General features: G+C 39.6%; 1 protein-coding gene across 1 annotated transcript in view; it reads right to left on the bottom strand.

The window, feature by feature from the left end:
• The window catches only part of LOC128857443 (dynein axonemal intermediate chain 7), a 33,169-nt gene extending 20,340 nt beyond the window's left edge, over window positions 1–12,829 (bottom strand). Inside the window, 5 exon segments of the mRNA XM_054093201.1 lie at window positions 1,953–2,039; window positions 2,101–2,258; window positions 2,371–2,809; window positions 2,873–2,980; window positions 12,768–12,829. Of these exon segments, the coding sequence (XP_053949176.1) occupies window positions 1,953–2,039; window positions 2,101–2,258; window positions 2,371–2,809; window positions 2,873–2,980; window positions 12,768–12,829 (854 nt within the window).
• Between the last annotated feature and the right edge of the window lie 470 nt (window positions 12,830–13,299).

Here is a 13,299-nt window from a genome sequence, read left to right as displayed (position 1 = left end):
TCCATTACGACAATCCAAAACGTCGGGCAACGTATGGATACCCTGGCCATGCTTCAACATCGACGTCGGCGCAGAATATTCATGGCCTGAAGGTTATGCTGTGTATCTGGTGGGACCAGCTGGGTGTTGTGTATTATGAGCTACTGAAACCGAATGAAACGATTACGGGGGATGTCTACCGACGACAATTGATGCGTTTGAGCCGAGCACTGCGAGAAAAACGGCCGCAATACGCCGATAGACACGACAAAGTTATTTTGCAACATGACAATGCTCGGCCACATGTTGCACAAGTGGTCAAAACATACTTAGAAACGCTCAAATGGGATGTCCTACCCCACCCGCCGTATAGTCCAGACCTTGCGCCATCCGATTACTATCTCTTCCGATCGATGCAACATGGCCTGGCTGACCAGCACTTCCGTAATTACGATGAAGTCAAAAAATGGATCGATTCGTGGATTGCGGCAAAACCGACCGAATTTTTCACAAAGGGAATCCGTGAATTGCCAGAAAGATGGGAAAAAGTAGTAGTAAGCGATGGACAATATTTTGAATATTAAATTTGTAACCATTTTACGTCAATAAAGTTTCAAATTTCGAAAAAAAACCGCACGAACTTATTCATAGGACTTAAGTTTTTCCGATCCATTAAAATTTACTGCAAGTGGAACTGTCAACCTCTCTTTACTATTATAGTATCATAGTTTTCAATCAGTGCCTTCAATTTCCCATGCCAATCTGAGCAAACACAAACTTTTTTAAACATGACTCCATTCCTATTTTTTAAATTTGTAAGCCACCCTTCACTTGTCGCAAAGTTTTGTATGTTTAGAGTAGACACGAACTCTTTTGCTTTTTCCTCTAACAAAGTTCCGCTAATAGATACTTTTTGACCTCTACACTGTCTAAGCCCAAAGACCAGGCTTTCTTCCAGACGAGGAAATTCACCTTTAGTTGTTCTTTTCCGTACTCTTTTCCTTCTCCTTTATTATAGTTGAGAGAGTACTGAGACGAATCCTGAATTCTTTTGCAACATCGTTTCTCTCTCTCACCTTCTTCTACTTTTTGAATTAATTTTGCTTTTTCAGCAATCGTCAAATATTGATACTTTTTAGGACTCATATTTAATACAAATTTGTAATCTGTATACCAACGAAGCGATTCGTGCGGAAGCGTGCGTCAAAATGTGCCTATGTTTTATGCGTAAAACGAAACCACGCACAGTAAAGGTATTTTCAGGGGAGTCCCAAAGTTCTTACTAACACACCAAGAAACTTTGCAAATTTAAATTGTTGAGTGTTTGACCATATGAATTCGAATTATCGCGTTGTAGCAATGATTTTTTCGTTCGAATTACTGAGTGCATAAAAATGTATGGACATAATTCGAAATGTAAAGAGATTTTGTAGGGGACTCGTGATAACTTTGAATTAATGAGAGGTTCGAAATATCCCAGGTTTGATTTAACGAGAGTCGACTGTATCACTAACACATTCTTAGTTTTTTTCGTAAACAAACTGCTGCTACGTCAGCTCATCAGTTGGTTCTGCCAAATTCGCTGAGAGCCGGCTGACGGTCTGATATTGGCAACACCTTTAAATCTATTCATCATGAGTCATAACTCTAACCACTTCTCTCTCATCTGTAACTAATACTATTGTATCCAAATATGAAAAAACGTCTAAGAAGATTTAATTAAATACGTTATCTATTACTATTAGTTATTTTATAGGACAATTAAAATAAATTGCAGTTCTGTTTTTAATCAATTATGATTGAAAAATTGTTTGATTAGAACTGAAGTGGGAGTTATAAATTTCTTGTTCTACGGAAGTTATACGAAATTAGTCCCATTCGCCGGTTTGACAATTTAGGTAAAATCATATTTGGGTAGATTAAATTTATATTTCACTAACTTTAATATCAAAAATATTTGTGCTTTAACTTACATTTGTGCATCTTTCGAGTAAGTCCAAAAATGGCTCTTGAAGACATCAGATTCATAGATGTGCTTGAAAACCCCCGGCCTATCGATTCTAAATAACGAAAACAAAGTTAAGTCATGCAAAACAAGTTTCAAGTTCCAATGGTACGCACTCCATATCACGATCAATATGCGACATCGTTTTATAGGTAAACTCATCCAGGTGTTCGCTCAAGAGCACGCGAATCTCCATTTTCAGACAGATGAGATCGCTAACGATATGCGGTGGCTTCTTCTTATCAGCGATCGCCTCGTCCAACTCTGTGAGTATCTGAGAATGAGTGGAAACTGTCATTATATTCATTCAATCTTTCACCCTGCCGTCTCCCTCTCAATCCACCACTCTTTTCCGCTCTCTCTTCCGTTTCACTCACTCAACTCACCCCCAACACTTCACGTATTCGCTGCGCATACACATCACCCGCATTGCCCTGCTGTAGGCGCAAACTTTTACGCGATAAGTCCGGCGCATCGAGATCTTGCGTGAGTAGTGTCCGTTCGTTCGTATTTAACAACCAATTGCGTGATGCACGCTCGCGCCGCTCCATATCGCTGCGCCATTGATGTATGTAGCGGCGTAAGTCACTTGGACTGTTAGCATTGGGTAAACCATTGCAACGCATAAATCTTTCCCATTCTCGTTCTTCCTGCTCCAGCGCCTTTATACCAGACGTTACTTCGCGCACCTCTGTGAAGAAAGCCATACTGTTGCGTAGCTGTGCGCGTCGTTCTTTATTTTCTAGAATTTCTTCCTTCTGACGGCGTTTGGCTTGCTCGTATTCAATTTGGCGACGTTGACGCTCTTCCTCGAGTTTTCGTTGTCTGAGTGCGGAATACTAGTGCGTGATATGCAAGTGGGTATATCGTGAATTTATTAACTCTTACCTCTCTTTTTCCATTTCGATGCGTAGCAGCTCGGCCTGTTCGGCCTCCAGCCGCGCTTTTTCCTTTTTAGAGAGTTTCTTTTTCGGTGGCTTTCAGAAGATATCAATACTTGTGTATTTAAATTAAAATTTATGTCTTCTTGCTTCATGCTTACCATGCTTTAAAACCAATGCAATACTTTCCTTACAACTCCTCTAAAGCGAATGCTTACCTAAACTGGCGGTGTCGGTATCGATCCAACGTTCTTTGATTGGCTCTTCTTAGCGACGCGTTGCTTTGTTACTGCTAGTTTAGAAAACACCTTCTTTCTTACCGTTTGCTTTTTTGTGCCACTCAAAATAGCCTTATTTTCTTCTGTTCGTGCTTATGTTTCGTATTCTCGCTTTTACAACTTCCCACACCCATTCATTTAAGCTGTTACCTAGCACTTCCGTTTCCGCTCGAAGAGCAGCATTTGCACGGAGAATGCAGAGTTGCCTGGGAATTAAAAACGATAGCTGGTAAGTAAGCGAATAGATATTAAAACTTCACTCAACAGTGACTAGAATACCTATTTTGCTTGCCGCGGCTACGCTTTAAATAATGGGGGTATTCAGGCAATAAGCCAATTTTGGTACAATGGCTATAATCGAGTACCAAAATTAGTTGTACCAGAAAAAAACAAGAAAAAAGAATCAATAAATGGTAATAATTGTAAAACTATCTACGTTATTTTGGTACATTTTTTTTTTGGTGAGTGAGGTAGGGCTCAAAATTCCTTCGCACTTATAGTCGCTATACTGCGTCTACTGCATCGAGTGGAACAAAACAATCCCTCCCCTTCTTCGGGGTCCTTGTTTTGCTACATAGCGCATTAAAAAATGTGGTTAACTCGGTAATCGGTAGTCTAGCGTAAGTGCACTAGCCAGGTATTTCAAAGGTTGTGGGTTAGAATCCCCCGTAGAGCATGGTTCTCGCACTTTCCCTGTTCCTAAAAAAAAATAAATAAAATAATAAATAAATAAAAAAAAAATTTCATTCCTCAAACCCATAAACTTATCCCTTCCATCATTACTTCACTCCCGCACAATAGTCAGCGCATTAATATACTTGCATTGTGGCTGCTAAGAGAAGCAAAAGACAAACAAAAAAACACTGTTACACATTGCATCAGTGGCGCCAGCAAAAGGAAGCGGGCAAGCGCGGTAATAGCCCAGATACACCAAATTTAGTGAAGTCCTCAACCATCTAAGTGATCCTTCTGGCAGAAAAATCTGAAACACAGATGGCGCTCCAACTATGATAGTAAGAAATGTTGTTCCTAAGCAGCGACAGGTCGGTATTTACACTATTTAGAACCGGTGGCGGCACGCTAATCACCTACCCTGTCAGAAATCAAATAGATTAACAAAACCAACGCAAGACATCTTGTCGAGGCCCTATGCTCCCGATAGGAGTGAACAACGAAAAAAAAGAAAAAAACTCGGTAAAAAGTTGCTAAGAGAGATCATTTCAAACTTTTATGGTTTTGCTAACAATTGTCATAGGGGCTCTTTTAAGGTTAAAGGTATAGAAAATAGCTGATTGTTTTATTATTTTTTAAGCCGAGTTTCGTTCCAGTTTATGCGTTTTAGGTAAAGGGTATTTGAATTTTACAGCCTCCGAACAAAAAATGGTATTCATGAAAAGCATTTTCATGGTAGAAATACACAAGATTCTTCAAGCCAGCCTAAAATGTGTTTGCACTAAATACTTTTTTAGTGCTAAAACCACTTATGATTAACTATTATTACGGCTTATCTGAACAGAGGTTTCTCAAGACATACTTGCGTCGAGATTGAGCGCAAGGAATGCAAGTAATGATGTACGCTTCCATTTCCAAAAAATGGATTCGGCCTTCTACTTTTAGCCATTAAGGGCTCTCGGTGGTCTAGGGCTCGAAAATTTAGGGTATTTTAGGAACTTTTTTTTATAATAAAAAAAATGAAAAACGATATTTAAATTTTTTAGGCTTTTTATTAAACTTCTTTTATACAGAAAAATGAAAAAGAAATTTTTTTTAAATTTTAATAATTTTAAAAATGGCGCTGAAGTTGACCCTCCAGAAAAATTGGACCTGGACGGTGTTGTCCAGTTTGGCTCTTCTATTCATCTGAAAGACCAAAAAGTACGGGCGATAGCCATTGATGTTGTGAGCAACATACTCAAATTTCAGACGATTTGGTTGAAAAGTTTTTGTTTTTTGACAACACCAGGCCGAAAAAGTCATTTCGAGATAAATGAGTTTAAAGCTTGGAGTACAGGAGCGCGCGGACCGCTCTCAACCTAGTTAATGGGCTGTAGAAGCCACAATATTGGGAATTTCCGTATGAAAATTTCACAGTATATTCCTAAGATACTATGCTTTTGAAATTGCAAAAAAAGCAAAAAAAAACAATTTTTTGAAAATTCTGAAAAGGACTAAGTTGACTTAAGTTATTTTGTGTGGAGGCCACAGAAAGATATTTCGAAGAATGTAATCTAAAATCAAACAAAAGTTGTGTTTCAAAAATATTTCAAATAATACAGTTTATTTCGAGGAAATTATATATTAATTTCAAAAATATTTCAAATAATACAGCTTATTTCGAGGAAATTATAAAACCATGTATTCATTTTTTATTATTTTTCACATTTAACTATTATTCTTAACTTTTGTAAAAAAAGCCTGTGAAGCACTTTTTGGTACTCCACATTTTCCGACCTTCATCAGCACAATTCGTGGTCCCTTTCCACAGTGGCCAAATTCATTTAAATTTTATAATAACTCTGTTAATTTGGGTGATATGTTTGCTTTTGTTGTGCGTTGTTGTGTGTTGCTATGTGTGGGTATTATTAATGCTATACCTGATGTTTCTTGTTGTTAGGCGACTGTTGTTAACACTAGAATGTTTGTTGCTGTGCTGTAGTTGGTATGCGGTGTACAAATTAGTAGGTACATATACAGCCACAGCAGCCGCAAATGCGTTAACGTATGAAAACTTTTGCATAACTTTGGAACTGGAATGTGCGTGTGGCGTAAGGAATAATGGCAAACATTTCGCTACTCATTTCCTTTTCATTTCACTAACTCTTCCCATTTCAGCACTCTTAATGATGCTGCTGAGAAAAGGCTGTATGGTATTTGTTGTGCTTTGTTTGAGACGTTAAAATTTTAAGGCGCTGTTTGCCTTCCTTCTTGAACCCGCTGACATTTTGGCAAGCCCGTCAGCTTTAGTCGGGTGCCATTTGAACTGTTGCATTAGTAAATTTTCGCCTTTATTGCCATCACGCAAATTCTTGTTTTCGCTTTTAATGGGCGTGATACACGCACACACAAACATACACACACATATATTAATTTTAATGTAACAACGTCGCTTAATTACCCGCAACGTAAAGCCGAAATTTCTTAAGTTGACTGTGGCTGCGACTGTGGCTTCTCGCCTTTCAAGGGATTACTTATCGTCTAGGAAACAACACAAAAACAAAAAACATTGAGCTTATGAATTGTAGCTTTTCGTATTTTTGGCATTCGAATAACTGCTTTTTTGCACTTTAATGCCCCTGTGAGAGCTGATGCTGCTTATTAAGTGGTTGCTTGAATAATTTTTCATTGCAACAACTGGGCGGTTGGTTGTGCGGCTCGCGTGAACGTCACAATCCTGAACCTATATCTATGATCAAACTTTTTAGCTTCGTGCCATCTTTTTGCTTTATGTAAAATTTTTATGTATTAAAACAAAATAAAAAACAAACCTTTATAATTGCTGTGGCATCTTAAATTAAGTGAAGGTTACATTTGCAGCGTGGTTTTTTACCCTCGCTGTGGCTTTCAATGACGGTGTTATGAGGCTTAAACCATCCGTTGGGGAGATGAGTGCACTTTAATGGAATTTGCTTAATTAATGTTCCACTCTAGGCATTTTAAATAGCTTCGTTTTATTTACGAACCAATGAGCCATAAAAGCCGGGGTATAAAAAATTGCTGACGCAGCAGTTGGCAATGCTGTGCGCTGCCTAGTGCTGCGTTGCCAATCCCCACAGTCCAACCTGCTACTAGTTCTGTAGTCACTTGCTTACTACCAGTTCACTTTGCCACTAGTTCCAGTTTGTTGTTGTTATTTATTTTTATTTTCAAGCAACCTATTTTATTTTAATAATTTAATCAAAATTCAAAATTTTTAGGCAAATTTTGAGGGTTATAGCCCATTGAAGTTTGGTATAGTAAGTTTCTCAGTTTCAAGTATCTCAAAAGCCACGCTGATTTCTCACATTTCATTTCTCAAGTGTGCCGCTTTTATTCGTTCATAAGGTTCGCCGTGAAGTACGAAGTTACAGGTGGGGTCCCTCAAGGATCGGTCCTGGGGCCAACACTTTGGAACGTTATGTACGACGGGGTCATAAAACTGAAACTTCCCGATAAGATGGAGATCGTAGGATATGCCGATGATATTCCGCTGGTAGCTGTAGACAAGCGGTTAGATCAGCTGGAAGCAAAATGTAACGATGCAGCAGGGAGAGTACCTTGTTGACTCGGTAATGCGGGCTTGGAGTTGGCAGCCCAGAAAACAGAGGCCGTGCTTATAAGCGCGCGAAAGTCAAAAAAGATTATGAGGAGCACGGTTGGCGGACACAAAATATTCTCACACGAGGCGATTAAGTATCTCTTGCTGTCATGCTCGACACGAGGCTAAACTTCAAGCATCATCTGGCAGCAGTTAATTGTAAAGCAGTGGCTCTCAAGGGCGCACTCGCAAGAATTCTGCCTAACATAGGTGGCCCGTAAGGAGAGAGGAGACGACTCATACCGACTGTGATGGACTCTATCGTACTATATGCGGCGCCGATATGGGCTGAGGCTAAACATAGCCATATGCGCTTATAGAACGGTATCAGACGCCGCAATATGCATTGTTGCTAGAAAGATACCAGTAGATATTCATTAGGCCGGGTCGATTTGTGGGGAGGCAAAAAAATCGCCCATTGCTCTGTGAAAATCATATTCTAGGGATCAAAATAAGAAACTTTGCCGAAGGAACCATAACTCTAAAACGAATTCTGATGTCCCCCAATTTGGGTCGAACTTTTTAGTTTCTTTTCTCATGTAAAGGCCAAAAATGGTGATATTTTGAAATGATTGCATGGGGAACCCCCCAGGGGAGTTCCAAGGGGTGTGCCAATGGCATGGGTGGATCGACCGTCCAAAGTGTGGGGGTCGGTCATACATTTGGACTCGATTGGAGCACTCTAAATGGGTCAAAGTGGGATTTTTCGTTCGACCCAAATTGGGGGACATCAGAATTCGTTTTAGGGTATGGTTCCTTCGGCAAAGTTTCATATTTTGATCCCTAGAATGCGATTTTCACAGAGCAATGAGCTATTTTTAAATCGACCCGCTCTAATATTCATGCAATGGAGTTGTATAGCCTCCATGGAGTAAAAGGAGTGAAACCGACGGTAGCAGAACGCGACGGCGGTAGAAAGAATGCGATCGATGGTCGATTGGCAAAGAAGATGGGTTGAGTCAACCAACGGCCGGTGGACTTACAAACTCATACCAAACCTTGAAGGGTGGATGAATAGGAAGCATGGCGATATTGATTACTACCTAACTCAGATACTCACCGGACACGGCTGCTTCCTTGAATATCTACACCGTTTCCAGCTGGCCGACAGCCCTTTTTGCCCGAGTTGCTCGAGTCGAGAGCGCAGAAGATGTGATCTTTCACTGCAGACGTTTCAGTGAAGAACGAGCAATGCTAGCTAAGGCATTCGAACATCCGCAATCCCACGCAAGTTTTGTCCAGGATATGTGCTCGACCATCACTAAATGTGACGCCGTAAAAACGTACGCGACTACAGTCGTGACGAAGCTTAACCGCATTGACTGGGAAAGGAAAGCCCTGAAACACGACAGCAGCAGTTGCTAATGCAACAACAACAGTGGCAGCAGAAGTAGAAGCAGAAAGATAGACTAAGTATTCAATACTATAAAAATATTAAATTAATTAGGTAGCAAGGCCATCTATATTATTTCTACTTAAATCAGCTAAGTCATAATTCGACAGATCTTAGGAGAAAAGGAAGAAGAAAAAAATACAAAATACAAAACAACCTTCTGGTTATAAAGCCTATTGTTCATTAGAACGTTTTTGGTACCTTTGCTAGCTGGTGGACAGGGGAGAAAAACTGTTTTAGACAAACCGACGACAGACACAGATGCTTGAGACAAACACTCACAACAGTATCCAACTGAAGACAAGGCAATAGTTTGTGAGTATCGGACTATTGCATATTCTCCGATGTTTCATACCCACCGCAACTGCTTTCGAAGACAGTGGGAGAAGTGAATACTATCGGTGGCGTAAAATCTCCATACACCCACAGGAGTGGAACCTGGATGCAGGAGCCTGTTGTGTCAATAGACATAAATGCGGCTCCACCTCGAAGAAATGCTAACGCGGTTCCAGGGTGGTAGTCAGCCGAGGAGGAGGAATGTTATAGTGTTAGTGGGAGCATGCCCCACATACCATTGGTGTGACGGCGCCTTTGATAATGTTTCAGACATTTTGATTTACACCTCCTGACTAAAAAAAAAGCAAAAAAAAGGTTCGCCGTGAATTGAATGCATCAAACGGCGAATTGAAAGTGTCTGTTACAATACGCGAAAAACACGAGGAAGGTTCTGGCCATGCCCGATCTGCAGAATTTATTCAACAAGTGCACATGATCATTGACGAGGACCCTTCAAAATCAATGAGGGCTCTTGCGAGAGTGCTTAGTATAATATTTCTGAGGGTCTTATATGTCGAGTTGTCCCTGAAAATCTCCGCTATAGGTCCTACGGTATGCGCAGAAGACAGTTTATGTCGGAGCAAATACGAGAACAGCGAGTTATCCGATCAAAACGATCTTATTGTTTTTTTTTTTTTGGCGAAAAAAAATTTTGACCACTATCGACCGTATAAATGATAGATATCTATGTCCCAATCCTACATAGGTTCCATGCATATGAAGTTACCAGCCTTTGTTATGGTTTGAGGTGTTGTGAGCAAAAAAGGACGTGTCATGCCACTAGACTTCTTCACTCAAGGATTTCGAATAAAATCTGCCGCATATATTGAGGTTTTAGAGACAGTAGTGAAACTCTGGGTTCATAGTCACCTTTCAACAATACTCTGCTCCTTCACACAAACTTATGGCCGCCTAACTCCCCAGGCCTCAATATCCTGGATTACTACATAAGGGGCGTGGTAGGGCGTGAAACCAATAAGCATCTTCACAGCACCATTTCTTCTCTGAATGCTGCAATTAATACTGTTAGGGTCAAATTGAATAAAGAGCATTTGACTCGGATATGCTCGTTTCCGGAGCCGTAACGAGGAGGTTATTGCAGTTAATAGAAATTTTATTGAATAATTTTATATGTAGATACATAATAAGTTAGATTTGTGGAAAAGGTTGTGTTTGAGAAGTTTCATTAAATTTTTGTTGAAAATAAAAACTAATTAGCTTTACTCTCAATTTCAATCAAATACCGTACGCACCCTGTACATATACTACTGTGGGCAAAAAGTAAGGTGAATTTGGTTGTAAAATGAAAAATCTTTATTTATTCTTCTAAATCAATTGTATCCCCTTCAAAATAATCCCCTCTCGATGAAATACACTTATGCCAACGATTTTTCCAATCCCCGAAACATGCCAAATAGTGCATTTCCGGTATAGCCATCAGCACCTTCTTCGATTCAGCTTTTATCTCCTCAATCGACTCGAAACGCGTTCACCGGAGTGGTCTCTTGAGTTTTGGGAATAGCCAGAAGTCATCCGGAGCCAAATCTGTGGTTGTGGAACGATATGCGTGGCGAAATGGTCACGAAGAACGAGAGCAGTGTGAGACGGTGCATTATCGTGATGCAAAAACCAAGAGTTGTTGGCCCATAATTCTGGTCTTTTTAGACGAATTGCTTCACGTAAACGACGCATAACGCTCAAATAATATGCCTCATTAACAGTTTGGACAGGTGGAAGGAAATCATAGTGCACCACACCACGAAAATCGAAAAAAACTTTCATCATGACCTTTATTTTTGAACGACTTTGACGTGCTCTTTTCGGTCTGGCCTCGCCTTTAGCACGATCTTCGCTTGATTGGTCGGTTGTTTCAGGGTCGTTTGGTAAACACAAGCGTAAATATATTACTGATAATGACATTCACATGAAAGTTGTCCCAGATGTTATTAACAGTGCTGCCAACTCATGAAAAAATAACTAGAGCGAAATTTTAATCCCGCGAAGTTTGACAAGTAAATTCACCTTACTTTTTGCTCACAGTAGGACATACATATATTGGTGCTTACACCCATTGTGCGGTTGTTTGGACGAGCTCTTCCTCTTATTTGTGGCGTGCGTCTTGATATTTTTTCCACAATTGAAAGGACCTACAATTTTATGCCGCCTGCGAACGTAAGATGGTTTTGGGAGGGACTGCCGCTTTCGAAAAAACTTTTCCTATAATTCGATGTTTTATGTCCAAGGTTTTGAACTTGGGCGATCTCGAATGGTTCTCACGCACCAAATTATTCAGCTACTGTGGTGGCGGCGTCGAGATACGAGTATAAAGCGGGCAAATAAAGTGAGGCCTTCATATCAGTTTGTTTCATAATTGAAAACTTTGTTATTTGAATATAGTTCGCTTTTAGTTTAATTTCATGAATAATTTCTGGCATTATGACAAATTGGAATTGTAGAGTAAAACTTGGGCTGAAAAGTTCCGGGTCTAACAAAGAAAACACGGTTTTTTATGCTCAAAATTAGTTTAATACCTCAACCTGATTTCTATCAAGAACAACGCAATCAATCCAGCGCCACTCTAACATTTCAATACCACTTTTGTAGAATGGATTTATATTTTGCCTCAAAATAGACCTCAGTTTCAGCGATAACCTCTTCATTTGAGCGAAATTTGCAACCGGTCCAACCAGCCAACAGTCGCTGAGAGACAAATCTAGTGAGTTCGGTGAATGTGGGAGCAGTTCAATTCAGGTAGTTTTACCATTGTTCCTGTTTTTGATATCTTTACGATGTCAGCTAACTCACGTAACTTCACTTTTCATAATGCAGAACGATTTTGTGGATATTTTTAACGTTTTTTGGTGGTACCACCTCCTTTCGACGTCCACCGCGTTGTGCACCATCGGTGCCTCGACGACCACCTTTGAAGTCAGCAAACCATCGTTTTATTGTTATTGTTGGTGGAGTGGAGCCCTCATAACAATGATATTTTCAAGCTTTATCTTTTCTTTGCTTGAACGGTATTTTTTCCCATCAAGAAGCAGTGTAAAATTAAGGGGACCGTCCAGATCATGCGCTAAAAAAAGCTATTTTTGGGAATTATTTTTGAGTATGTAATGAAAGATACAGATATAGATATTGTTAGATATAATATAAAGTCTTAAATTGTGCAGAAACAATTTTTTTTATTCATTTTATTGCATTTTAATGTACAAAATGGTGGCCGCGCGTAAACGCCTTAAAATCGAAGTGCAAAACGGTAAAAAAATAAAAATGGGTTAGATTCAGTATAACAAATACTAGTTAATCCACCTTTAAAAATCAATATTTATCGAAAAATATAAAAATGGCGGACAAAAATTAAAAAAAACAATGCACTTTTTTTCGCGGTTTTTTTAAATAAACAATTAGTAACGATACAAAATTTTAATATTTTATAGGTGGACTACCTCGTTTAGTATGTGTAGATTATGTGGTTTAAGTTTCAAAAGAATCGGTCTAACAGTTTTTGTAAACTCTGTGGTACCGTTTTTAAAACGTTGTTTTGAGAAAAACGCGTTTAACGTTTTTTTAATATAAAATTGAAAAAAAAAAAACTTACCTCGACTCAATCAGCAATGCCTGCACCATAAGGAACACCTTCTGCACTCTCCATTTTATCATTCTTCTGCAATTGGGCTCATTTCCTTTTCGTTCTGGCTTCTTTTGAAGACTCTACGCTGCGGCGATTCGCATTCCTGACGCGCTCGCTATCATTCTTCCTGATGTACTCGACAGCGCCTGGACCAATTTGGACACCCATAACTTTTCTGCTGATTTACTCACATAATCAGTGTTTGTTTCGTCTGAAAACTGATTACCACGGAATGGATGCCCTTTGTTAAATGGTTTCGAATGCGATCGATACTGCTTGCACGAAGTCAAAAGCGAAACTGATGTAAATTAGCAGTAGACGAGATTCAAGGCTCGTTTTGCTCCAAAAAGTGAATAATACTGCTTACTTTCTAAGAGAATAAGTCAGAAGAGACAATATATCTTACACCGTAAGAAGCAGCAGCTGCCTCTATTGTCAAAAAGGGATTACCCCACCGAGGGCTCGAGAGAGCGCGTATACCTGTCTGCGCGCCCAGGCA

The sequence above is a fragment of the Anastrepha ludens genome, chromosome 3, assembly GCF_028408465.1.
Source record: "Anastrepha ludens isolate Willacy chromosome 3, idAnaLude1.1, whole genome shotgun sequence".
Classification (NCBI taxonomy): Eukaryota; Metazoa; Arthropoda; class Insecta; order Diptera; family Tephritidae; genus Anastrepha; species Anastrepha ludens.
Note: the sequence above shows the minus strand (reverse complement) of the source record. Positions and strands in the feature narration are given on the sequence as shown.